The 27,285-nt window shown below is 52.1% G+C and overlaps 1 protein-coding gene across 7 annotated transcripts in view; it reads left to right on the top strand.

Annotated features, from left to right (window-relative positions):
* The window catches only part of LOC134160218 (ankyrin repeat and fibronectin type-III domain-containing protein 1-like), a 182,054-nt gene that overhangs the window by 115,454 nt on the left and 39,315 nt on the right, over nucleotides 1-27,285 (top strand). For 4 of the 7 annotated variants that reach the window (XM_062612016.1, XM_062612013.1, XM_062612015.1 and 1 more), the window contains one exon: nucleotides 26,718-26,846. The exons of 1 other annotated variant lie outside the window; for it this stretch is intronic. In XM_062612016.1, the coding sequence (XP_062468000.1) occupies nucleotides 26,718-26,846 (129 nt within the window). Of the gene's footprint in view, nucleotides 1-20,690; nucleotides 21,058-26,717; nucleotides 26,847-27,285 lie in introns of those variants that run through there. 2 more of the 7 variants (XM_062612018.1, XM_062612019.1) reach the window with 2 other exon arrangements.

Consider the following 27,285-nt stretch of genomic DNA (forward strand, 5'->3'; position numbering starts at 1 on the left):
CTTCCTGTGTGCTGTAGAGATGTAAATGCTGCTCACATGCTTCTCAGCAAGCTGAAGAGCTTGTGATTGAACTCTGAGAGGGACCTAATCCTTTGAGCATCTCTGAGAGGTACCTAATCCTGACCCGAAACTTGTTTGAGCTTGTTGGGCTTCAGCTCCCAGGCCCTGGCTCCCTGTGTGTCTCACTGGATAAAAGAAGTTGGTTCTGCTCTGGTTTGTGGAGGGGTGGCAGAGTTTTTGACAATAAACTCAATATAGCTCAAATCTTTTGCAGCAGGATAATTTCTTCAGCCCATGGATCAATTTTGTGACTCATCCCTTCAGCCTGCTTTTTCCATGTCCCCTTTTAAATGTGGGGACCCGTATCACTGGAGCACTTCTGCGTCTGTCTGAACAGTGCAATATGTGTAACTCTCCTCTCCCCCAAGAACTGCATCAGCATTTTTCATCACAGGATCACATTAGAGCCTTGTGTTGGGTTGGTCACCCATGGTGACCTCAAGCCTTTCTGGAGGCTCTTTCTTGTCTGGGATACAGTCCATGTTCATAAATACGGTCTGAAATCCTTCTCCATAGGTGTGTCATTCTGCATTAACATATACAGTGTTTGAATGGGCTCAGCATTACCAAGCAACCCACATTTCACTCTCTCCACATCAATATTTACTGTTACATCAATCTTCCTGTCAGCTGCTGATTTTTTGGGGGTGAGTATTTTGTATTTTCTCCTTGCTCATCGATGAAGGTGTTGACTAGCATGCTCCCTGTGAAGCTCCATTGACAGTTTCTGATTGAGACTTGTCAGCCATCTCTTCATCATTTAACTTGCTTTATTGGTACTGTATAGTCCTGTCTTCTAAAATCAGGATGTCAAGAAGCACTTAGTGCACTCTGCCTGCACAGCACTAACATATGTGGTGCCTTTTCAGCTCAGCCTATATTTGTTAGAGTGACATCAGGCTCATTTGATGAGATCTCTGTTCAACAAAGACACATTGAGTGACTTTAATTATAACTTACAGCCTTTAATTATTTCTTAATTTAATTCCAGGTGAGCCCTGCCTTCTGGGTCTTATATCAGGCTGACCATTTAGTAAATAACTAGGTCATCTTCACTGCTGGCTGGGAATATTGCTGTGAAGGAGTCATTTGCCATCTGAACGTGGCAGCTCCAGGTTTGCTCAAAACAAGCAGCAAGGCCCAGAAATCCCTCCCCAGCTTTGCAGGGACATTATCTGTGCTGGCTGCTTAGTGTATTTGGTTTAGTGTATTTGGGTGCAGGTGAGTATACTAATGGTTTTGGAAAGCTTCATCTCTGCTAGAAAGTACTTCACTACCCTTTTTCCCCAAACACAGAATAAATATCTACTGAGTGTTTGCTTTTCCTGCATCATTATGAGCAGTCCTACAGTCTCTGCTTAAAAATGGTCCCATTGCTCTCTGGAAAGGGACCTATTGCTAGAGTGTGTGTCTCTCAGTAGCATATTTGGCATCTCCAGCCATGCATTTTCCCCTCCTTTAGTTTCCCTTATCAGTTACCTACACATTGTATTTTTAAATTTGTATTGACCACTCTTTATTGTACATTCCAGTTCCACTTTTTAGCCTTCATTTAGCAAAGAGGATTTCTAAGTGAGTTTTCCTAACTGTGAAATTAGGATTTTACAGACATTCAGTGCATTAACTTCTGTCTTGAAAAGTTATCAACTGCAGTCTTTAGAAATGCATGTGGTATTTTACTGCTGGCTCCATGAGTCTCCTGGTGTGTGTGACTCACAAACCCAAGTCCTTTGTAACACATTATTTCTTTCAGTCCATTAAGAACATATATTTAAGGCTGAGCTCCTGTGCTGGCTCAGGTATGGTGTACTGTGCCTCTTCCCAGTCCTTGGTGAGAAGGTAAATGTGTATTTCTTCAAGAACTGACTGCTAAAAGGTCTGTAGTTCTAAAGAAAAGAATATAATGGCATGTACTGTAAACACTGAGTGCCCTCCTCTTTCTTCCCTGCCATCCCTCCTACGCAGACTTCTGATCATATAAATAGTCATAGCAGGTTTCAGTGATGTCAAGTGTGTTGAATTTCTGCCTGTGAGTGAAATTTTCCCATTCCTCATGCTCCTTTCTCAACCTCACTGCCTCACATCATCTCAAGAGCTTGCTGCTTTGCCTATCAGCACAGCAGGAGTAAGGGCTCTGATACTCTGTCCTGGAACAACCACAGATTAGAGATCTTTTTACTCAAATGCTCAGTTCTGGTGTTTTCTTTCCATGCTTTCATCTGTGGTGCTAGTCACACAGCTGGGCCACAGAACCATCAGCACCGACAGCAGCCTGCTCTATCTTCAGCAGCTTGTCCTCACCCAAGACCAGCCTCACCAGGGCCAACCTGAGAGTATCTGAGCACTTTGCAGTGTGGCAGCACCGGAGGTTGCCCTATGCTCACCTGCCAGTGGTGCTGTTCTGTAGAAGAGCATCCTGAGCCCACCATCAGGCATCATCAGTTGGGAAAGACTATTTGCAGTGTACTTCCAAAGTGATCCACTCTCTTTAGTGACAGGCCAAGGGGGAATGGCTTTAACCTGACAGAGGGGAGACTGAGATGAGCTCTTAGGCAGAAGCTTTTCCCTGTGAGGGTGCTGAGGCGCTGGCACAGGGTGCCCAGAGAACCTGTGGCTGCCCCATCCCTGGCAGTGTTCAAGGCCAGACTGGACGGGGCTTGGAGCAACCTGGTCTAGTGGAAGGTGTCCCTGCCCATGGCAGGGGGTTGTGACTGGATGAGTTTTAAGGTCCCTTCCAACCCAAACAGTTCTGTGATTGTCTCCAGCATGGTTGTTTACTGCTTTGCACTGGTATGCACCACAAGCAGAGCAGGATGTATGCTGTGGGTGGAGACCCTGGGGCTCTGAGCCACCTGAGCTCCCAAGAAGCACAGATTGCTGGTGGTGGTGGAAAAAACAGCATTAACCTTGAGGGCAATTGGCTGGGTCCCCAAGCTCTGGAGTTGGTGTTTATCCTATGGCTCTTTGCTCTGGAGGGATAATCAGGCTGAATACACTGATTTACTTGGTCTGTACTGAGAAGACTGTGAGGAGACATGTAGGTAACACCAGTTTTCTCAGGGAACAGGGTGTTTGGGGACATTAAAGGAGGAAAATGCTATTGTCTTTACTGCATCCTGACGACTCGGTGTGTGCAGATATCTCAGGCTTTGAGCTTTTCTGCAGGTTTCTGGCATTATCAAAGACAGGATTCAGAATAGCACAGTGACCCCCAGAAGATGTGCAGTGGGAAGGGACAAGGGTGCAGGTGCTTGGTTGTGTCTTCAGGCTTGGGACATCATGTAAAAGGGCATCACCTCCAGCATCACCATGTAATTTATGGGGAAATTAATTCTTCCTCCAGAAGTGCCTCATCTCTCCATGACAGCTAGCTCAGATCTGTGCCATCAGTCTTGCCACTTATGGCTGTCAACACATCCAGAAGGTATGACTGAAGGTAGGCTGAGCCTATAATAATTACTGAAGAAATACTGGAGAATGGTATTTCTACCTAATTAAAGACTTGACTGAATCAAGCTATGGAAAGTACAGGGAGATAGACCTTGGCAAGACTTTGGCACATTCTAATGAGAGGTTGTGGGAGGCTGCTAACCCTCAGCCACAAGAAAACACCTTCTTGCTGCACGGTAAATGGAATTGTGTGCACTGCTTTCAGGAAACAGGCTGGAGAAGGAGTCAAAAGGAACCCCAGGGCCTGCAAAATCCCATTTCCACATTTAAAAATAGAAAAGCCAAACCTTCCAAAAGGCTTGAATGCCTAAAGGAAACTTCTGGAGCTGACAGCTCTCAAACAGGAGCTGTTACAGGTTTTTCTTTGTGGTATGATGTAAGAAGGAAAAAGCACCCAAGGAGGAAAGGCTCAGCTGCATTCATTCTGCCCCTCAGATGTCAGAGATGCTTATTACTGATACAGCTATGTCATTAGAAAGCTGAAATACAGCTTCAGCTTGGGGCTCCTCATGACCTAGGCCCTACCATGGAGTTGTGCAGCATTGCAATTTTCCATTGCATGGGAAGTCTTGCCAGAGTCAGCAAGGTAGTTCTGTGTGCCCTCTTCAAGCACCAGTTTGGTCATCTGTTTCCCATTGTGTTCCTCTTCTGTCCTTCTTTTAATCAAAGCTTTTGTCCTGGATCCTAAGCCACCGTTTGGCAGATCACAGAACCACAGACTGATTTGGGTGGGAAAGGATCTTAAAGCTCATTCAGTCCCAAACCCCGTGCCATGGGCAGGGACACCTTCCACTAGACCAGGTTGCTCCAAGCCCCGTCCAACCTGGCCTTGAACACTGCCAGGGATGGGGCAGCCACAGGTTCTCTGGGCACCCTGTGCCAGCACCTCAGCACCCTCACAGGGAAGAACTTCTGCCTAAGAGCTCATCTCAGTCTCCCCTCTGTCAGGTTAAAGCCATTCCCCCTCATCCTGTCCCTACAGGCCCTTGTCCAAAGCCCCTCTCCAGGTTTCTTGGAGCCCCTTTAGGCACTTGGGAGCTGCTCTAAGGTCTCCCCTTAAGGAGCCTTCTTTTCTCCAGGCTGAACCAGCCCAGCTCTCTCAGCCTGGCTCCAGAGCAGAGTTGCTCCAGTCCTTGCAGCACCTCTGTGGCCTCCTCTGGACTCACTCTAAAAGCTCCATGTTCTTATGTTTCGGGCCCCAGGTGCGGGCTCAGCATTCCAGGCAGGATCCAAATGTGTGGCCTTAGCATTGCTTGTCTTGTGGGTCTTTCAGCTCTTGGCAACAATCTTCCTAAAGAAGGTACAGCACAAGAGCTACTATCTCCATATGTTTCCCTTGCTCCCAGATGTTTCCAGTAAGCTTTGGATGCACAGCATTTTGACCACCTGTGTGAGGGCCAGGTTGCCAAACCTGGTTGTGTTGGATACCAAATCTGCCATGCGGCTGCTTGGTTTTGCCATTTCCAGACCAACTGGATGGCTCTGAGGATGAGGAGGAATCTGCTTCTTGGCTTTTATGAAGCTTCTGTGTCCCTGGGCTCCTCACAGCTGGTGAGTGTTGCTGAGAGTCCTGGTTTCAACCAGTGTCGTGGTTTAAACCCAGTCAGGTAATTCGTTCGCTCACTTCCCCCCCTTTTCTTGCCCTCCCCCTGCTCTCGGAGGGACGGAGAGGAGAATCGAAAAGAATGCAACTCCCACGGGTTGAGATAAGAACAGTTTAGTAACTAAGGTATAACACAAATCACTACTGCTACCACCAATGATAATAATGATAAAGGAAATAACAAGGGAAGAGAATACATCATCTCACCACCAGCCGACCGATAACTCGCCCCCCCCAGCCCGACCAAGCTCTGACCGATACCTCCTCCAACCCTGCAGTCCCCCAGCCCTTCCGGCTAACTCCCAGTCACCTCCTGGGCATGACGTGCTGTGGTATGGAATACCTCTTTGGTCAGTTTGGGTCAGGTGTCCTGTCTCTGCTTCCTCCTGGCTTCCCCTCCTCCCTGGCAGAGCATGAGGCTCACAAAGTCCTTGGCCAAACCAAAACATTGCTTGTTATCAGCTCTGTTCCCGAGCTGAAAGTCAAAACATTGCACTGCACCAGCTACCAAGAAGGGGAAAAAATGACTGCTACTGCTGAACCCAGGACAACCAGAAACTAGTCTCAGACTTCTAACCAGTTTCTAACCATCTCAGACTGATTTCTAGCTGCCCTAGTGTCGCTGTTGCAAATCACTGGCTTCACAAGTGATGAAGCCGATCTCTGAAGGTGGGGAGGAGGCAGCATGGCTGCTGCTGAAGACATCAGTCCTGCTTTATTGAGAGCATCCTGTGGAGGTCCCACCTTTAGCATTTTGTTGGCTGGCTAGAGCCACCAGTGCTGTCACTAGGAGGCACCACGTCCATCACAGTCAGCAGTGGGTCCGCTATGTGGATCAGCATCAGCATCATGGACCTGATGGATGATGATCGATCATCCATCAGCGTCAGGCTGGACCACATGATGGATCACACCAGTGCAGAGCATGGTCCTAGGGGATCTCCTTGCCACAAGACCTTGCTCTCCTGAGCAGTGAGGACACTGGGGAGGGGGTGTCAGCCATAGTGAATGTGAAACCCTGAATATTTGTACACAAAGGCCATGCTGAAATCTCCATCCTAGGCCAGACATCAGAGGTGTCAGTTTTGATTTCCCAAACACAGAGAGAGCCCTTTCAGCCCTGGCATGCTCAAACACTGCAGCTTTAATGTCCAAGCACCCAGCATGTTTCCACTCCCCTGAAATGCATCAATCAGGTCTCGGTGAGGCTCTGAAAGAGCCAGTTTGTTAAACAAACACACTTAGTGTAAAAAGTTTATTCCAGTTAATTAGGACTTCATTGCAATGGAAACAAATTACCCAGCTGTCATCTGCCAAGGCAAACAGCAACAGGGGAGAGGGGATCCTGGCCAGGCAGGAGACAAACAGCCATCTCAGGCAACCTTATTTATGGCCTTTTTATGTATTTCTGTATTTATTTGGACATTCCTGAGCTGGAGAGCTGGGTTATTGGTGAGCCGCATGCCCCAGCACTTGCATGGCACAGGCCATCACCAGTGGCAGGTTATCTGCCTGTGGGGCTTCTGGACCAAGAGCCAGTGCTGCCTGTGGGACCTGGTGTCTGTGTCCCCGGGGACATCCTTTGGGCTTGTCCAGGGCTCTTGCTTCAGAGATGGAGGTGAGGTGCTTGGTGTGCAAGTGACGGGCAGGTCAGGGTGAGTCCTGGTCCTGCTTGCCGATGGTGGTGGGGGGCACAGGGGTCCCCAAATGGAGCAGTGGGGTGGGGAGGCACTGAGGAGGGCTGGGAGTTACTGGGAACTTTGCCCCATCTAGGAATTTCTACACTTTGTGGTTCCCTGCCCTTGCAGCGGGGTGCCCTGTGTCTGCATTGACCTCAGGTATGAGTTTCCATCCATGCTGTAGCCTTGTTTCCCTCTTTGAGCCCAGGCAATGAACTTTCAGGCTCCCACTCATTTCCAGCTCATTTTATTTAAGCAAACACTCCATTGACATGCTTTGTTCCTCCAAGAGCTTTTATTGAAGAAGAGGAAAGAGAAAGGAGGAGCTGGGACAGCGGATAGGGAAGCTGGGAGGCACATAGGGAGCTGGAGGTCATGCAATTCCCATGGGAGTGCTCCAGGAGCTGGACAGGATGGTGCTGGCTCCTGCAGCTGGCACGGAAGTGACAGATAAACCTGCAGGATTAACAGCGTGTATTGTGTCAGGAGAGCAGCATCCCCTTCCTGCAGCATTAGTCACCCGAGCCTGCCACCGGGCTGGGGGAGGCAAGTGCAAGTCATCAGATTACCCTGCTCCCGCTTGGCCTGTCATTGCCTCGTGTCCCTCCAGTGCTGCCCTTCATCACCAGGAGGCCTGTGCCGAGGCTGCCTTGGGGACAGGAGGAAGATGTTGGCTTTAAGGATGGATGGGTGTAAGCAGTACATGTCCTCTTGGCCATGGAGGTGTTGTTGGCAGCGTGATGGCTTGGGGTGGCACAAACATGGGGGCTTTCCCGATCAACCTTGGGGATGCATTTCCCACTCCAGGCCTTGGGGACACGGAGAACAAAAGCCGTTGCACTGGGACCTTCCAATGGGCTTGGATTTCTCTTAGAGCCTGGTGGATAAACCCAGGGCTCTTCCACCCTCCTCGTCTACCACAGTTGCATCCAGGGCAGATTTTTCTGGTCCTGTGGTATCTTGAAATTCACATTTGAATTTCTCATTGCAAGCGAGTTGCCATCCTTAGCCTCTGACACACTCTCCAAGAATGGTTCTGTTGCCTTATAGCTGTGGGATCACTGTGCCCGTGTGCTGAGGTTTCGGCCTATGATGACACATGTTCATGGGGGTGTAAAGCCTGGGTCAGGGCACACATCCTTGGAGGGGAGAGAATAGCAGAGCTAAGCTATGGAGTTGAGCCCTGAGACTGGACTGCTGTCACCTGAGGAATGTGGGAAAAATGGTGACCAGCACTGGAAAGGACACCGGATTTGGCTTGATTTCTGGAGCTTAGAAGGGAGAGAAGGAGGGATTGAGGAGTTTGGCTCAAGCACCGTGGTTCTTCACAGTTGCTGGCCCATCTTGAGACGTGATTTGAAAACACAAGGCTAAAAGGCATCAAGGAACCTCAGTGCCACATTGTCCTGCCCGAGAGTTGGGCTCTGTTGGAGATTACCCACTATTGCTTGAGAAGCAGCAATGCCCCTTTGGTCTCCGTGCTCCTGCTCTCCCCAGGAGCCTTGGTGGGCAGAGCCAGAGTGTGAGGTGCTAGGCGTCTCCCTCCTCCGGCTGGCAACCCTCTATTATTAGGGATTTTAGCTTTCTGGTTCTACACTGACTTGTTGGCAGTGCTTATTTTTAGCTCCTTCAGTACCTTCCAGATCCCTTTAGGGATTCTTTCTTTCTCTCTCCCTTCTACAGGTTTGTTTGTAATGCAGCTGTGTTGATTTGAGCCATGAGCAGGAGCTTTCAATGCCAGGGGGTGAGGAAGGGAGGCTGCACTGTGGTGCTTGTGCAGCGAGATAAACCTTTGGGGGTTTATCTAAGGTTGATCGGCCTGTGGGGTCCGGGCACCGTGAGGCAAAGACTGGGGTGGCGGGAGGGTGCATCGCTCCCACCTCCAGCCAGGTGCCTTTGTGGTCATCACTCAAGATCAGCATATGCTGGGTGGCTGTCATCTCCGTGGCTCTTTTCCACACTGAAATTTCTCTCTATTCACTACCCAGGGTGCATGGGGTGGGTGGAAATTCAGATCAGAATCACCGTACTGGTGGAAACGCAACCCAGGGTCCTCCTGCTGCTCCGCAGCCAGGTTGGGTGGAAATTTTTAAGTGATTTTTTTAAAGCCCTGCGTAAGGTAACTCAAAACAAGTTGCCGAGTATATTTTGGACTCCGGTGGAGCTGTCGTCGTCGCCTCACTTCGCCCACTGGCTGTCCCAGACAAGGGCTCACTTTGAGCCTACGCTTCTGCTGAGCGGGGGGGGAGGGAATGTTTTCATTCCCAATTTAGAGCATCTGTCCCGCCAGGGCCCAGCTCCCATCTCTGCTGAGCCCGGCATGGTGCTGGAAGTCCAGGGGCTCCCTGCAGCCAGTTTACCTGTCACCACCAGCTCCAGGGCTGTGCTAACATGCTCCCTAGAAAATGTGACTGTCTTTGGACTCAAGGCTCCCTGTGCTTGCCCTGGGCTGGCGCTCAGTGGGGGATGTGTGAAGGTACAGTTTGTGCTCTGTTTTTTCTAGGATTTCTCTTATTTTGCGGGGGAAGGGAGGTTTGCTTATTTTGAAAGACCTAAAATGTAGGTTGATATTCAGTATAGCTCTGCTGTTTTTCCTAGGGAGAGACAGCACCGGGAGGTCCTGTTCAGGTATGGCTTTGGTGGTGGTAGCTCCATCACTGTGGCCCTGATCCAGGAAAGTGTGTTTTTTGAAGCATTGATCTCTACAGGCTGCTCTTACCAGGTAGATGAGCACATGCTTAAGCATTTGATTGGACTTAGTCCTGTAAAAGCAGAGTCCTTGCAGCAGCTGAGGAAACCAAAGCCAACCATTCAAGCAAACCTAAGTGCCACTCACAAGGCCATAAGAACTCGATCCCCTTGTAGCATCAAGGCCTGAGCATCATGGTGTGGCAGCTCCTCTTCTCCATGGATTAACCAGCTGCAAGGAGGAGTAGGGAGAGCAGGCACAGCAGCTGCATGTCCCCAGGAAGTGGGTGGTAGGACATGCTGAAAGAGAAGACAACAACCAGTGCCTGCAGTGGTGCTCTTAGTGAATTGTGTTTTGCAAAGCCATTGATCAGCCATCACCTAACAGCCCTTTCATAGAATCCCAGACTGGTTTGGGCTGGAAGGGACCCTAAAGCTCATCCAGTCACAACCCCCTGCCACGGGCAGGGACACCTTCCACTAGACCAGGTTGCTCCAAGCCCCGTCCAGTCTGGCCTTGAACACTGCCAGGGATGGGGCAGCCACAGCTTCTCTGGGCACCCTGTGCCAGCGCCTCAGCACCCTCACAGGGAAGAACTTCTGCCTAAGAGCTCATCTCAGTCTCCCCTCTGTCAGGTTAAAGCCATTCCCCCTTGTCCTGTCCCTATAGGCCCTTGTCCAAAGCCCCTCTCCAGGTTTCTTGCAGCTCCTTTAGGCACTGGGAGCTGCTCTAAGGTCTCCCCTTAAGGAGCCTCCTCTTCTCCCGGCTGAACAAGCCCAGCTCTCTCAGCATGCTATCATGATCATACTGTAATGATCTTTCTATATCATGACTAGGTTATGGCTGGCTTAAAACATGCCCAGGACTAGCAGAGGGGCTTGGGTGACCTCCGCTTTAATCAAGCGACCTGATGCTAGAGATGAGAGGCACTGAACATGGCCCTAGGTGTTGGGACCACACTGGACTTTCCCCTGCCTTTCTGCTGTTTTGCTTTGGGGCTTGACTGGAGCTTTTCTAGGGTTGAAGTCATTAAGTCTTTTCTGCTCTTTAGTTTTATAATGCTCATTAGAGCAGTCCCTATCAAAGAACAGCACATTCCCTCCCTGTCCTCATTTTATCCCTAGTTAGTAACCCTTTGCTGCTTTGGCTCATTTGGAAAAAGTAGTTTTGGGAAGGACATCAGCACTTTCAGTCTGATTTGAAAAGTGGCATTAATTCAAAGAGAGGGCTCGGTGAAGTGACTGCATGAGGCCTAAGTTATGTTTCTGGGCAGAAGTGAGCCATCTCGTATCAAAACGTGCCAGCATGTGTGTGTTCCTCCAAGCTGCTGAGAGATGCTCTGAACCCAGATGGTTGCTTTTCCTTTCAGAAATGGGCTGAACAGCAGCATCCTGCTCCTCCCTTCCGCCCCCCCCCCCCGAGGTTCTGCTTCAGAGATACCCATTGCTCATTGCTGAGGCTCAGGGTGCAATGAAAACCGTTCTAACAGGGTTGAGTGGTGTAGGGGAAGACTGAAGGTGCCTGAGAATATGCAGCAAAGGCTGAGCTGCTGCATGTGCTGCAGGTGGGGAGCCATGTTTTGGCTGGAGTTGGATGGGAGGCTGAGCATCTGTTCTGTTCCTGAAGCCCCACCATTTTCCTCAGTAGGGTTTTATCAGTACTGTGGAACAGACTGAGGACACCAGACTGAGGTTTGAAGCAAGCCAGGGCAACCATTTCAAGACCATGCTCTGCCTTGGGGGGTTGGAGCACACCATGTGCTGAACCCATGTGCTGCGTTAGTGACAGCCCCATGCCGAGGACTCATGGGGATTGACTGGAGGTAGGGAGCCTGGTCTAGGGAGGTTCAGGAGGCCACCTGTCTGGTGGGACCCTTTCCTGTGGAGGAGGGGTTTGTACCAAGCAGGGCTGAGACACCTCAGAGCAGGGAAAAGGCTGTGTCCATGATACGGTTTCAGTAAACCTGGGATTTAGTTCCAGGGAGGATCAGGATCTCTGTGCGAGTTTGACAATCAAGGAAAAGGAAGCAGGAGACACCATGATGCCCTAAATCTTGGAGACAAGGTCTCTCATCTTACCTGTTATGGCAGTGACTGTCTCAGGGTCCCTTTTGTACTGTTCTTGAAAACAGACATCTTTCTTTGGAGCCTCCAGAGACTCAGCTCTTGGCTGCAGTGCCCTGTGGATCTGCCAGCTGGTTGCATTAAAAGGCAGGTTTTGCTCTGAAAAGCTGGAAGGCTATAGCCTAGGTGGAGTTGCAGCAAGGTGTGAAGGGTGCTGTGTTCAGTGGGACCTGCCTGCCGTGGTGTCCTCAAGCCGCAGGCATCATTCACTGTGCACTGAGATATGTTCACAGCAACAACCTGCAATGTTTTCTGTGCTCAAGGATGGAGGGGAAGATGAGACATGCAAAACACCCATGCTATTGACAGCGTGTATAATCCACCTCTTCTTGATTCTTCAGGGCTACAGGTTTTCTCCAAGGACAAGCCATCCCGTGGTTTATCTTTCATTGCTGTCAAGCTAGGGTTTTAGGTCAGCCAGTGCCAAGCCTCACATCATGGGTTTGTCATTGTGTGTCTCCACTGTGCTTGTGTTGGTGGGCAGATGTTGTCCAAAGGCAGAGAGGGCCTTGCACAGCCATGGAGCAGTTCTGTGGTCTGATGTGTGAAGCCCAAGCCCACAATGAAAGGCAGATAGTGAGAAGGTCACCCACCGTGGCTCATGTCCCTGCTGCTGCCTTTGCCCTATGGTTGTGGTTTTTGCCGCAGGATTTCTTGGTTGGGAACAAAAGTGTCTCATCTGCATCACTTGAGGCTCAGTCTAGGATGAGATGCAGCCCTCTCACATCCTTGTCCCTGCACTGCTGCCCTCAGTGTGGTCATGCATGAAGGGCATTTTAGGTGCCAGAGCTCTGCTGACGGGCAATGTCTCATCTGGAGGATGTTAAGTGCCACTAGTTTTCCTGCTGGGAGGTGACTCTTTTACATTAAAAGGCTCCTGTGTCAGAATAAACCACCTTTTGCTGGCCTGGTGGGGTCTGAGGAAATGCACCTGATGGTGACTGAATGATGCTGGGCATGGTGCAGTGTAGACAGCTGGCTTCTGAGGAGCTCATCTCCCTGTGGGTGTTCAAACAGCAAAGGACAGTCCCTATACGCTTGGGGACAGGTGGATAGTAAGAGTTAATGTGGAAACCGAGGCACAGAGATTGAGGCTTACTAGCTGAGTCCCTGCAGCCCAGACTGGTGTCCCATAGTTTTCATAGTACCAGGTGAAAATGGCTGTGCTGGGTCCTCTTGCAGCCTGGAGGAGGACCCCATCCCCGTGCGCAGTCCCTCGCTGAGGTCACCTCATCCAGCCAGTCCTTGGCTGGATACTAGCTGGAGACATGCCCCACACAGGGACCACATCTCTGATGGATCACAGCGAGGTTCCTGGCCCTGGAAGTGGCTTTGGCCTGTCCTGCTTGGCTCCCATTGCAGCACATCCCTCCTCCTAATCATGGATGTTTGGCTTTTGGGTCATTCTTATTGGAGCTGAGGCCATTTGTTCTTCCCTGAGGGCAGCAAGAACCTCTTGCTCTCCCTCGCCTTGTTGCTGGAGTCTCTCATGCCCCAGACGCCAAGGAGCAATCCTTTCACTTGGCTGCAGAAACGGGCTCAGCATCCCAGAAATTCAGGCTTTCATGTGGGAGCCAATAGTCACACAACCTCCATCCAGAAACCATCATTATCGATCGCTTGCTTTTTCTTGGTTTCTTTGAACTACAGCTCCCAGGATGCCTGAAGATATGCAGACATCCCGAAGACAGTGGTTTCCCATAAACTTTTGGGGTTTCATGCTTCGCAGGCAGGAATGTTTTTATTGCATTGCAAATCTCTTCAAGTCCCTCACAGCCTGGCAGCTCGTCCCCGCCGTGGGGGGTGGCACGCCAAGGGCTTTTCTTTCCTGCATTTTCCCCCTTCTTGCAAGAGGGACCTTTGTAAATCCCTGTCATGCCTTTTCAAGGGGACTTTTGGACTGGGAGGAAGTTTGGATGAGCTATGGTTTGCCTGTAGGGATGTGTTTTCCATTCTCCTTGTCCCTGTTATTTCAAGGGCTGTTAAGCAGCGTGCTGCCTCCCCGTGCACATTGCTATGCAAAGCTGATGGGTGAGTGCCTTGGGTAGGGTGGTGAGAGGTTCTCACTGAACAGGGAAGCACTGAAGATTCTGGGAACAGAAAAAGATGCAGATTCATGCACTGTTGCAAGAGAGCCCAGCAGGCTGGGTTGTAAATCCTGACGTGCTCCCAAAACCTGAGGGAAATCGTTCTTTAATATGGAGCGATGTTTTTGCAACACTGACCTGGTGGGTCCCCATCTCCTAGTCCCTAGCCCAGATCCATCCCTGTGGCAGCTGAACCGTCAGGGGGCACTGCATACTGTGCACAAGTCCCATGGGTGCCTCCACAACTACACATCTTCCTGCTGTCCATTCTGGGACCCATTCCAGGACCATTGCTGCTGCTCATCACCTGGAGGGTCCTGAGAGCAGAGCGGGGTCCATAGACTGACCCAGCTGTCCCTTGTAACTACTCACTTTCTGTAGGAGAGGCAGCACAGAGGGCAGAAGAGAGCTGTGTGTAACTTGGTGGCATTTTATGGCATTGTTCTTCTGACTGAAAATACTTTGATGAGTTTTTCCCACTTGGTGCTGATGTACATCAGTGTTATATCTTAGGGTCAGTCTTGTGGAATTCTGCGTTCCTCCTTTTTCCCTTTAGTTAGTTCACAAAAAAAAAAAAAAAAAGGCCAGGATCCTCCATGGATTGGGTTTTAGTATGTAGTTCTTCTATAGGTGCTGCTTCACCAGTTTGAGGAGCTTTGTGAATGAAACACAGAGGTACTGCGTGGCCCTTTGGGGGCCACCAGGACCACCAAGCTCCCAGCTCTAGATGGAGGCAACACATGCATGGGTCAGGCTCTGTGTGTCCCCATGGGACATGTCCCTTAGGCCAGTGGGATGCTGCTGGGGGTGTGTTTCTGGGCAGACATCCTGGTGCCTCCAGGGTCTGGGCTCATTCTCTGCAGCCCCCAGTGCAAGCATGCAGGCACTCACAAGCACTCCATGTGCACAGGCAACTCCCACATGCACGCACAGCTCCTGGCACCCGCGTTCCCATCTCAGTGTGGTCCGCAGAAGGAGGTTGGGGCCAGCCCAGAAAGAAAAACCATTGTGGGTCTGCGGCAGGCTCGTGTTAACCACATCACTGCTCTCCTGCACTTGGAAAAGCTGGGCTGCCTGGCAGCCCAGAATAACATAACAAGCTTTTCCATTTCTGCAGCAGCATGGGATGCGGGGCCATGGCAAACAAGAGCCAGCTCCAGCACGAGTGCCATGCTCAGACTAAACAACGGCTCAGCCCCAGAGCAGCCTGTGCCCCGCAAAGGGGGAGCAGGCTGAAGTCACAGCTGCCAGGGCAGATGGGGATGGCAGGACAGGGATGCAGGGCCATGTAGGGATGTTGGGACATGGCAGGGATGCTGGGTCATGGAGGGATGCTGGGGCATGGTGGGGGTGCCAGGACATGAAGGGGGTACTGGGGTGTGGGGGGGATGCAGGGCCATGTAGGGATGTTGGGACATGGCAGGGATGTTGGGTCATTTAGGGATGCTGGGGCATGGTGGGGGTGCCAGGACATGAAGTCAGTACTGGGGTGTGGGGGGGATGCAGGGCCATGTAGGGATGTTGGGACATGGCAGGGATGCTGGGTCATGGAGGGATGCTGGGGCATGGTGGGGGTGCCAGGACATGAAGGGGGTACTGGGGTGTGGGGGGGATGCAGGGCCATGTAGGGATGTTGGGACATGGCAGGGATGCTGGGTCATGGAGGGATGCTGGGGCATGGTGGGGGTGCCAGGACATGAAGGGGGTACTGAGGTGTGGCGGGGATGCAGGGCCATGTAGGGATGCTGAGACATGGCAGGGATGCTGAAACATGGTGGGGATACTGGGACATGGCAGGGATGCTGAGACTTGGCACGGATGCTGGGGCATAGCAGGATGCTGGGATGACACCGTGGTGTCTTGCCAGGCATGGGCTCAGCTTAAGCTGCTGCCAGAGTGGGCGGAGAAAGATGAAGGTCCTTCCAGGGTGCTTCTCACCTGTCCACACTGATTGCACACATAGAAAAGGATTTGTTGGGTTCTGTCATTTTGTCTTTTTTATTATTATTATTATTTTCTATCATCTTTTTAATTAGGATAAAAGTTTTATTTGCTGGGGGGATATTCTGAAAACTGCCAGGGCTGGATACAGAGCACTCCTGTCCCCTCGCAAGATGGGACCAAGTCTGTTCCTCTGCCTTGGCAGGCATACAGTGAAGCATGCTCACGCAGCCCAGTTGGAAGAGGCCAAGGTCTGTCCTGCTGCTCAGGAAGGAGCTATGTCTTCATTACAAATAATAGTAAAGGGAAAGTATGGACTTGTTAAAAATAAGCAAAGTGATGGAGATTTTTCCTAGGGAAAAGAATACTTGTCTATTTTATTTCGTAGATTTTATTTAACTGTTGCCTGTAGATGGCTGGATTTCTGTTTTGAAAGTAGATTAAGCTGATTTTGAGGGTGAAGCATACTGGTATGTGCCATTCATGAAACAGCGCTCATCAATGATATGGTTTGTGGCAGGGAGTCAGGAAAAGATCTTTGCTTACACAGAATCACAGAAAGGTTTGGATTAGAAGAGACCTTAAAGCTCATCCAGTTCCAACCCCTGCCACAGGCAGGACAGCTTCCACTAGACCAGGTTGCCCCAAGCCCTGTCCTGTGGAGGCAGAATTGGAGAATTTCCTGTGCCAGCGCCTCAGCACCCTCACAGGGAAGAGCTTCTGCCTAAGAGCTCATCTCAGTCTCCCCTCTGTCAGGTTAAAGCCATTCCCCCTTGTCCTGTCCCTACAGGCCCATGCCCAAAGCCCCTCTCCAGGTTTCTTGGAGCCCCTTTAGGCACTGGAGGTGCTCTAAGGTCTCCCCTTAAGGAGCCTTCTCTTCTCCAGACTGAACCAGCCCAGCTCTCTCACCCTGGCTCCAGAGCATGCTCCAACCCTTGCAGCATCTCCGTGGCTTCCTCTGGATTCGCTCCAACAGCTCCACGTCCCTCTTGTGTTGTTGCCCCAGAGCTGGATCAGGACTGCAAGGGCCATCTTCCCGGAGCACAGCGGAGGGGGACACTCTCCTCCCTCAACCTGCTGCTCACGCTCTGGGGATGCAGCCCAGCACATAGGGGGTTCTGGACTGCAAGTGCACGCTGTGGGTTATGTCCAGCTTTTCATCCACCAGTGCCCACAGATCTTTCTCTTCTTCTAAGCTGTTTTACAGCTCACTGGATATAATAGTGTCTTAACTTGACATGATGATGTGCAAGGAGATCTCAGTCTAAATATCCCTTAGAGTTCGGAGCAAGAGGAAACTTCTGTATCATTTTATATCATTTTCAGGATCCCACCTCTTCCCAAGTCCCACAGCCCCATTCATGGGCTACATTCATATCGGTAGGGGCAGGGTCTCTTGGCAGCATGTCCCACTGCATCCTTACTGTGCTTGTCCATGAGATGCTTCCAGTTGTACCCCCATAGGGATGAGTTCCCAACAGGACTGTGCATGCCCATGGGTGATGATGATGCCCAGGGAGGAAGATGATGCTTTTGCAGGTCATGTCCCCATCAATGGTACGAGCATGATGGGGGCTAAGGGTGCAGTGTGACGCACCAGGCTGTGGACACACGTGCCCAGCATCTCTGTTCCTGCGTGGCAGCTGTTGGCCAGAGCGGGGACAGTTATTGTCAAAATGCAAATGAACAAAAACATTGTTTTGATAAAGAATTTTTAGGGGGAGGACATGCAAATTTACCTTCCATTCAGAGCGTACATGGGTATTAAAATAGTATGTTTGAAAGCCTAAGCAAAGGAACATTTTAATTTGGGACTCATCAGATGGTTCCTTCTGCTTGGATTAGCATCAGATTCTCTGCAGCAAATACTCTGAGTTTGACAAAACTCTGGTTTTTGAAGAAAACAAGAAAAAAGTTCTAAAAATGCTATCCATTTCGAGGGTTTGCTGCTGCGTTCATTTGCTTCTGCTCTCGTGAAGCATCCTCTCTAGTGCTGAATACTGGACAGGCCAACAGGAGCAGGCTTTAGGAAGTGCAAGTAGGATGTTTGATTGGTTTCTTTCTGAATGCTGCTTTAATTTGGCCTCTAAATTGCTCTGAAAAGTCAGCCCAGGCTGCTGCTTGGAGGGGTGGGACCTCAGAGCACACCTGAAGGGTGCTGAAGGGATTGGAGCAAGCACGGTCATGAGGCACGCCGCTTGCTGCCAGAGGCTGCTCTGAAGGGATGGGTGGTATTTCTTTCCTTGGTTTTCTTTGTAAGTACCCTCCAAATAAAGCCTCCTATTCCACCGAGCTTGGAAACAGCTGTGCTGCTTTTTTAAATACACCCGTGAGGTATCTCTGTCCTTCTCCCCCTGCTTCCCTTCTCCTTTCATCCTTGGGTGTACCTACCCGCCTTGTGTGGCAGGTCAGAAATAGAGACCAGCCACCAACTTGCTAACCGTAATGAAGCCTGATAATGCCAACTATAATTAGCTGTACATATCGAAGCATTTTTGCTGGTGGAAGTTTTTTGTGACCCTCTTCTCTTACTTTAAATAGAGGATCCTGTCTGCTCATCCTGGCTCCTTGCTCCAGAGCTTGCAGGCTCCAGCTTGGTCCTTCCCAGGGAAGACAGCCCAGCATCAGCGTCAGTGCCTGCGTCCACCAGGCCTGCCAAAGCAGCGCTCACTGTCAAGCTTTAAGTGCTGCTTATGCCCCCCCCAGTTCGTGGCAAATGTTGGTGACTACCAAGAAATTTGCTGCCACAAAGCCCCTTCCCTAAGTCCCTGTCACTGCAGGGCTGCCCTGGGTTCTGCTTATTGGGGTTTTGCAGCTCTGATCTATCTTCTTTATAGCTTTAGGGTACTCATCAACCAAGAGGCAGCTTACACTGACATGTGCTGTGGCACAAGGAAGAATAGGTCAGGTTTTCTGAACCATTCAGGGGCTCAGGTCAACTTGTCTAGAGTTGCAGCAATGTCCCCCAGGGCTGTCAGACATTTTGCCTTGTGTCTTGTCGAGACCTCCATCTGCTTTCATTACCATCTCCTGCAACTCCTGCCACTCTTTCCCCACTGGCAGCATCCCCACTGTGCCAAGCCTCAGCATGGTGGTGAACTCTCCTCCCCTTGCAGAAAACCCTCACTGGGCACCACCCCCCCCGCAGCTCTGGGGCAACAATGCAAGAGGGATGTGGAGCTGCCACTCCTCCTTACCTTGGCTGATGAGAAACTCAAGGATGGATCTTAGAGCAACCTCCAGTCACTAAATGGACCTACAAGAAAGCTGGACAGGGGCTTTGGACAAGGTCCTGTAGGGACAGGACAAGGGGGAATGGCTTTAACCTGACAGAGGGGAGACTGAAATGAGCTCTTAGGCAGAAGCTCTTCCCTGTGAGGGTGCTGAGGCGCTGGCACAGGGTGCCCAGAGAAGCTGTGGCTGCCCCATCCCTGGCAGTGCTCAAGGCCAGGTTGGACGGGGCTTGGAGCAACCTGGTCTGGTGGAAGGCGTCCCTGCCCATGGCAGGGGTTGGAACTTGGGCTTTAAGGTCCTTTCCGATACAAACCAGTCTGAGATCCTCTGAAACTGCTGTTAGGTGATGGGTGATCTGTTCTGAAGCAAACTGGAGCCTGTTCCACTGATGCGATGTTCAACACCATGGTGCTCAGCAGGGGAGAGATTCCCTGATGTGATAGCCTGTGGGCAGACCTTGGGCTGTAATGGCATCAGATCTCGGAGACTAATCACTCTTTGAGTCAGCCTGAGACATGGGACAATGAATCCCTGAAGGAAACATGGGAATTGGAGAATTTCCTGACGAGTTTCTCTCCCTGTGTGGATCCAATGCCCCACTCTTTGGGTCAAGAACTGATCCCCTTTGAGATGCTCTCTTGCAGCCCTGCTCAGGGAGTATGAGCTCAACTGAGCTCCTGTGCTGCTGCCTTGGGGAAGGCACTGCACTGCTCCTAGGGTTGAACTGTTGTGTCCTAGCAGGAGCTCACCCAAGCTTCCCATTTCCAGCCCTGGGAGGTGGAGGTGAGCCCCAGATCTCCAGTGTCCTGTACAGATGTGGGGTTCATCAGCAGAAGCCTGGGTGGGCAGCATTGGCAGGCAGCAATAGCCATGTGCAGTCAGTGTCCATCTGTGAGCTAAGGGAACACATCCAGGGCTTGGAAAGTCACTGTGGGCAGAGTCCTGTGCCTTTTGCTCACTCTAACAGTGGTGGAACAGCTCAACTCATGGACAGTGCTCATGGATTTAGGAAATTGTGGAGGAGGAATGTGGGGAGTGTGAAATATGTGGCTGGCTGCAGCTCACCAGATTCCCTGCATGGTCACCCATGACCCCATGGATAGCCAAACCCACTTTCCTGAGTGGTGAGGGCTGGGGCAGGAGAGCCTGGCAGTGTGGGGGTTTCTTGGGCCTCCCTCTTCCCAACCTTGCCTGGGCACCCCAAAAGTTTTAGTGGGACTCAGGGAGTTTTCAGCACTCTCTGCTTTCTCCCCCTCTCAATATCAACAGGTAGCCAAACAGGGTGTGAGGGGCTTACATCTTCTGAGGATGCTAGTGGGGTTTGGTGGCACATTGTTGCATCAGGACTGCCACAGAAAGCTCAAAGCCAGGGGAGGTAACCCCAAAGCATTGCTGCATCCTGCCTGGTGGTTGGTCCCTCTACAGCAAAGTCTGGTTCCCCTCATCCAAGTCCAGTCTCTCCATCCAAGCCTGGTCCCTCCATCCAAGCGGAGTCCCCCCATCCAAGCCTAGTCTCCCCATCCAAGCCTGGTCCCTCCATGCAGGCTCAGTCCCCCCAGTCCAAGCCTGGTTTCCCCATCCAAGCCTGGTCCCCCATCTGAGCTCATTCCCCCCATCCAAGCCTGGTCCCCCATCTGAGCTCAGTCCCCCCATCCAAGCCTGGTCCCTCCATGCAGGCTCAGCCCCCCATCCAAGCCTGGTCTCCCCATCCAAGCCTGGTCCCCCATCTGAGCTCAGTCCCCCCATCCAAACCTGGTCCCTCCATCCCAGCCTGGTCCCATCAGCTGAGCCCATGCAGACTCGTGGTTACGTAAAGCTCCAGCAAGCGTGACCAGGAGATTCTTCAGTGTTGGAATCTGAGTCACATGGGGCTGGTTTATTTCCCCCTCTGCTAATCTCGTTTCTATAGAAACAAGATTGAGAGAAAAAAAAAAAAAGGAAAAAAGAAAAGGGAAAAAAAAAAGAAAAGAGCCAAGCCCAGAGCAAGTGAGAAACCTGAGGTGATGGGTGAGAGATGCTGAGGTGGCAGATGAGGAATGAAGCAGGGGATGCTGGCCAGGATGGGAGCGTGCCTGTGGTTGTGTGCGTCAAGGGGACAGGGATTCTCTCAAAGAGCCACTCTTGGATGAGCTGCTCTTCCAGCAGCAGGCGATTAGCAGAGCCAGGAGGAAAGGAAGCAGCGGCTGTGCAGGTGAGTGAGCATCGCTCGCGTGGCGCCGCGCATCCTTCCGGGCACGGCATGTCACTGTGCTGCGCCCAGCTCACCCAGGCTCCTGTCCTGGCTCCTGCTTTGGGGGCACAGTCATGGCTGGAGCCATGGTTAGTGGGTGCTGTGCTCAGGTGAGCAGGGCCAAGTCTGTCCTGGAGCTGGCTGAATGCACGTCTGCTTCCTAATGCCTCCCTCTCCCAACAGTCTGCCTGCTCTGGAGGCACCTTTCCAGCATCCATTGTTATCCCTCTATTTTATTCTAACTGCACCTGTGCAAATGAAAGACTCACAGGAGCTGAGCCCTGCTGCTGCAGGGAGTGCACTGAGCTGCACTCACCCGGAGACAGTGTCCAGTTCTCCAAGGCCAGGCTGCAGCTGGGATGCCCGTGGTGGGGATAAGTCCATCTCCAAAGCTGGTTTTACACTGATTGTTCCCAAAGGGGGGACCAGCTGAAAATGCTGCTTGTTTCCCTGATGCCAGGTGCCAGGGCTGCCCATAGCCTCTGCACAGCATGTCCTGGGACTTGTGCTTGCCTGTGCTGATCCAAGAGGCTGGAAGCTGCCTGCCAGGAGCTGGGTTAGTTCAGAACAACATTCAAGCACGTGCTGGCTCCCGATTCTCTAGATAGGGAATGCAACAAGTGGGAGTTATTCCTGCCGAGGCTGGGAGATGTCCATCTCTGTGGGATGGAATGGCTCGTGCCTGTGTGGTGGTGAGGGCTTTGGCTGGGCATATTTGGTAGAGCAGGAGCATCACTGGTGCTGCCAGACCCATGCCAGTGCCTGCACCAGCACTGCCTCATGACCATGGTCATCCCACACTCATGGCATGGTGCACTGTACCAGCACAGACCGTGGTGTGTGTGTCCTGCAGCTCTGGAAACTGCACGGCCAGCTCTTGCAGTCCAGCGGCAGCAGGCTGCTGATTAGTGCTGCTCCTTGCAGAGGCAGCACCGTGTCCCTCCATGGGCCACTGTGGGGGAGAGGCAGGGATGCAGAGCCCAGGGGACAGGGATTGTGCTTGTCATCACGTTCCAGTGATGGCGTGGTGTGGGGGATGTGGTGGTGAGGCACTGCAGACCCTGACCAAATCCATGCCTGTGCACAGCAGGTGAAGCCAGAGGGATGAATTGAGTCCCTATGTATTTCTGTACTAGTGATAGTGCTCACCCACTGCCTGGCCAGTGAGGGGGTGGAGGGAGGCGCTTCAGAGCCTTGTCCTCATCTGGAAAGGCAGCTGAGTGGATTTTTGTGCTGGATGCTGTGTGTTGTGGTGGCTCAGGGAGCTGGCAGAGCCAGAGGCTGTCAGCACACTGTGTCTGTGCCTGCACTCCGAACGCCTCCAAGACCCAGGCATCACTCAGGTTGGGGCCACGCCCCCCCCAAACTGTGCCTGGTGACAGGATGACCGTCAGGCTGGTATTACATGGCATGTTCTGGTGCTGAGCTGGAGTCTTCCTCCTTGGCCAGGCTGTGTTGTGGTGGCATCGAGGGTCCAAGTGCTGCTCTGGGCACCCTCTGCTCACCCTGTTTGAACACCCTGCAGTACATCAGCACAAATGAGGCTGGTGACACCACTGTCCCCGTCTCCCATCAGCAGCAGTATCTGCCTCTGGCTGCCCCTGCCTGTGGCCAGGGCTGGGTGCTGTGGTTGGTGCCAGGGGTTCCTGACACTCCATGTGTGCCTGAAGAGGTAGTGGTATGGGGGAGATGTCACATGTGGGATCCTTGGCACTGCCAGCTCTGCTCTGCTGGGAGCTTTGGAGGGAAGGGCTGAGCATGGATATTGCTGCAGGAGTCTCCAGGGCCGGTAATTCTTTCTGCAGGAAAGATGCTGCGTTCTGACTTCAGCACTGACATGGGACTCTGAACATGTGTAATCTGGCTGACAGATGGCAAGTCATAGAGGTGTGATTTATGATACAGCACGGTATCTAACAACCACCTCTGGTTGTCAGGAGACAATTCTTCCCAGTGCTGCTGTTGGTGTTTCAATTGAGGGGTTTTCCCGCGTGTCCCCTTGGCTCCAGGGAGCACCGGTGGCCTTGGCAGGCTCTGGTGCAGCTGGTGCCGGGGTCCTTCAAGCCACAGCAGCACTGATGTGAGCTGCTGCAGGGATGCTGCTTCTTATGGTAGAATGGGCAGGTCACCCCAAGTCCTGCTCAGGCTGGGCCATGAGCACTCCCATGGGGAACTGGAGAGCTATGCTGTCCTTGTCCCCATCCTGTGGCTGGGATGAAGCTGGGTCAAGGTGGCAGTGGCTCTCTAGGGGTGCCTGCTCCCCAGATTGTCACTTGTGGTGCTGAGTGTGCTCGTACTGATGGGCAAAGGCATGAAAATTTTGCTCACCAGTGAAGTGCACAAGAGGATGGATGCCGACAGCCACAATGCCTCAATCACACAGGCACTCTGTGCCTCAGTTTCCCTGTCTCTACCTTAAGACCCCTAATGTTGATCTTTCTGAAGGGACAGGGACATCTACATGCATTTGGAAAGCTCTTGGGCAGTGAAAGTATGGTCCCAACAGCATCTCTCTCCCCATGTTAGTGTCTAACCACTGCTGCCACCCACTGAGTACAGACCCTGGGCTCAGTGCTCAGCTGTGAGAGCATCCTGGCCCTGGGACCATCCCGATCCTGTGGGGTGGAGTCGCCCTGACAAGAGGAGCTGGGGGAAGCTGACCCACAAGCAGGGTCTCAGTGGGGCAAGGGGAGGGGGGCAGAGCAGGCTGCTGGCGCCAGGCTGTGTTTGCCTCTGTGCAGCCACGGCACAGCAGGTATGATTCATTACTTCTTCTGCTGTACAGTTTATGTAAAGCTGCACTGTATAAATAGCCAGATGACACATGAACTTCCTCCTAGCTCTCTAATTAGTGATTCTTCTATTGGAGCTTTTGGGTCCAGCGGAGGTGAGAGGAGGCTGGTTCATTGCTGAGCACTGGATGAGTGGCTGACAGCTCTCAAGGGGAGGTAGTGGCCTGTCAGAGCCGTCTCCATTAATCTGGCTGTGAGCAGTGGGAGGGGGTGGGTGACAGGTAGGCCGAAGGGTTGATCTGGGGGTGAAAGCAGCATTGGTCAACTTCTGTCTCACTTGCCCACCCTGGGTTAGGCAGGTCTGCACAGCACCTGCCCTGAGCTGGGGAGCATCCCCTAGAGTATCCCTTTCCTCCCTGCATCTTCCCCTGCAATGCCGGCAGCATGTCCCCGAGCACTCAGGTGGCTTCTCCAGCCCTGTCAGTGCACCCTGTTCCCCAGAGACTAATGCTTCTTCATTCCAAGCAATGTTGTACATCACCCTGTTTTCCGCCTGCCAGCTCTTCTCAGTGGATTCTGTTGGCTCTATGAGCAAGCCTGCTTGGGGCATGTGGATGCATTGAGTAAACCTCCTGGTTGTATAATTCATAGAATCATGGAATCTCAGACTGGTTTGGGTTGGAAAGGACCTTAAAGCTCATCCAGTTCCAGCCCTCTGCCACGGGCAGGGACACCTTCCACTAGATCAGGTTGCTCATCCAGCCTGATCTTGAACACTGCCAGGGATGGGGCAGCCACAGCTTCCCTGGGTAACCTGTGCCAGTGCCTCAGCACGCTTACATGGAAGAGCTTCTTCTTAATTGTTCTGGTTCTGTTGGTCCCAAGAGGCACGTAACCAGCATGACAGAGGCACTTGTTTCTCACGGGGGGTGTCTGCCTTCTTGCATCCATGCAGATTGTTTGGGCTGGGGACCACTTTGGGAGGGGTGGCTATAATGGTGCAGGGAATATGGAGGGGATGTGACTAGCATACCAAACAGGACAGCATTCTCATGCAGTCCCTGCATCTCCGGAGATCAACATCACCAGTGTGCTAGCAGCTGGGGATGGAGCCCTCACCCCAGGAGCCTCTATCGCAGTGGGAACACTAAAATGCCACTAAGGAGGTGCTATAAGAAGCCAACAGCATCTGTCCCCTGGGGTAGTAGCTGGACTTGATGATCTTAAAGGTCTTTTCAAACCTAGTTGATTCTATGAGAGGTGTGGTGGTGGGGATGTGTTGGTGCTGTGCTCTGCTCGATGGGCTCTCCCAAGGTGCCTGGATTGCTCCTCTTCAAACACCTCTTCCTCCAGCTGTGAGCAGGGGAAAGCTGTGCTTTGGGTTTTCTGTTGGGTTTCTTTTAATGCAGACCTCATCCTTTCCACTGAAGTAGTTTTTCTTCTCAAGGATGTAAAGAGTGACCCTGGAAGGTCTGAGTGGCTCTTTCTTGCTGGTGATTGGAGAGACAAGAGCCTTCTCCAGAAAGCTGTCTCCACCCCGTCCCCAGCAACAGCAATTCATAAGCTGAAAAATAAATCAGTAACCAGAGTTAATGAATTGAAGATGTCTGCCTTTGAAATGTATCAGGAAAAAATACTATTAGCTGGTCGTGGTTGGCTTAATTATTGCGAGGAAAAGAAAGGACCTCTTGTTTCTGAGAAAACCCTTCTTCCTTCTGTTTTGGGTGGTGTTTTGTTTGGTTGAGACTGGTCAGGACTTGAGAGGAAGAGTGCGTTGTGTGTAGGTTCAAAGGCTCCCCCCAGATCTGTTCCTCATCCCGTGGAACCTTTGTCAGATCTCTCCTGCCGCATTGCACGCCCTGCCCAGCTGAGGTGTGGGAGCAGGTTGTGCTGGCACAGGACTGAAGGAGGGGAGGCAGTGCCCGTGCTGGCAGGACTGGGAAATGGCACCAGTGCCACCAGCCTGGTCGTGTGCCCAAGTCAGGGTGTCCCAGCTCCAGCTCCCCAAGCTGCTTCTGCCTTGCTCTCGCCCCTGCTCCCAGTGAATGGGCAGCAGGGATGGGCTGTGGCACCCAGGTCTCTGCTGGGTTCCAAAGCAAATCTCAGTACCAGCTTTCTACATCTGGGTGGCTTGGAGACTGTGCTTGTGCCTTGGGACAGTGGTTCTCTTCTTGTTGGAGCCCCAGTGTTGCAGCGTGGCCCTGGAGCCAGGGGTTGATTTTCTCCCGGTCCCAGGGACTGGGAGCGATGCTGGAGCATCCGCCTGGGAGGAAGGGGCTTTGTCCTCAGCACAGATGGGTTTTGCAGCTAAATTCATTTGCTCACATGCATTTCTGTTTCCTCCCCCAAGCCATTTCTGATGTGGGCTCATTTCCCTGTCAGCCCTCATCAGGGAGGCTGTCCCAGTGTTTGAAACCCCTGGCTGGGAGCTCCAGGGGCTTTGGGACTTCCCCAAAGGAGTGTGGGTGTGCAGAGATCTGCTTTGATTCTCTCCACAGATACTTCCCTTGCTGCACAGCCTCTCTCAGGCTGGTAGTGAAAAAAGCTGAAACAGCTGGTGTGTCTCCAGCTTTGGCCATCACTGGCTGGTGTTGGGCAGGAGGTGATGGTGCTGCAGTGGGTTAGGGATCCAGTGCTCTCAGCCTGCCATCTCACAGCTTCAGCTTTGCTAGCAGCACACCATGGACCCATGCTGGCCCTGGCCTGCTGAAGTGATGCTAACGCTGCTGCTGCTCCCATTTCTTTCCCCCCTTTCCCTCCCCACCTGGTGCCTCACTGTCCTGGTGCTGCTGACCCTCTTTTCAGCTCTGAGCATTACTTGGCTTTGGACCATGGACCTGCCACAGGGAGCTGCAGTGACATTAATGCCTTTCCTTTCCCCTTCCCCAGGTCGGAAAGCAGCCTCTCTAGATTTGCCCACCGCTTGTCGGTGAAGCAGAAGCAGGAGAAGAGAAGGAAAGCTGAGTATGCCTCGGCTGAGCTGTCTGCCTTCCGCCCCAGGTCTCTGAGCATTGAATGGTAAGAGCTGCAGAACAGGGCTGGGGGAAGGGAGCTCCTGCCTCTTCATCCCCACCTCTGTCCCCACTGCTGCCAGTCTCTGTCCCTGTCCAAGCAATGTGCTGTGCGACAACCCCTCTTCAAACCCCTCTGCCTGCTGCAGAAGCTCCCCCAGGGTATCAAACTAAAACATGCCCCCTCATTCCAGTGCAGGGAGCAGCAGGGAGACCCAGGCAGCTGCTTCCTCGGAGGCCTGAAGGACACCCCATGAGCTAAGCCATGGGGATCTTTTGGGGCTCATGTGGAATGTGAAAAGCATGTCTGCTGGACTGGGGCACATGAGCGCACAACTCGTGGGTGCTCCTCTCCCCTCCATGGCTGCTTCTCTCCCATTCCCTTCCCAGCTGGTGCTCCAGAGGATGCATTCCGCAGCCCCTCGCTGCCTGACACATATCTGTTG

Source organism: Pezoporus occidentalis, unplaced genomic scaffold (genome assembly GCF_034315485.1).
Source record: "Pezoporus occidentalis ecotype Australia unplaced genomic scaffold, CSIRO_AGI_Poc_V1 ctg158, whole genome shotgun sequence".
Taxonomy (NCBI): Eukaryota; Metazoa; Chordata; class Aves; order Psittaciformes; family Psittacidae; genus Pezoporus; species Pezoporus occidentalis.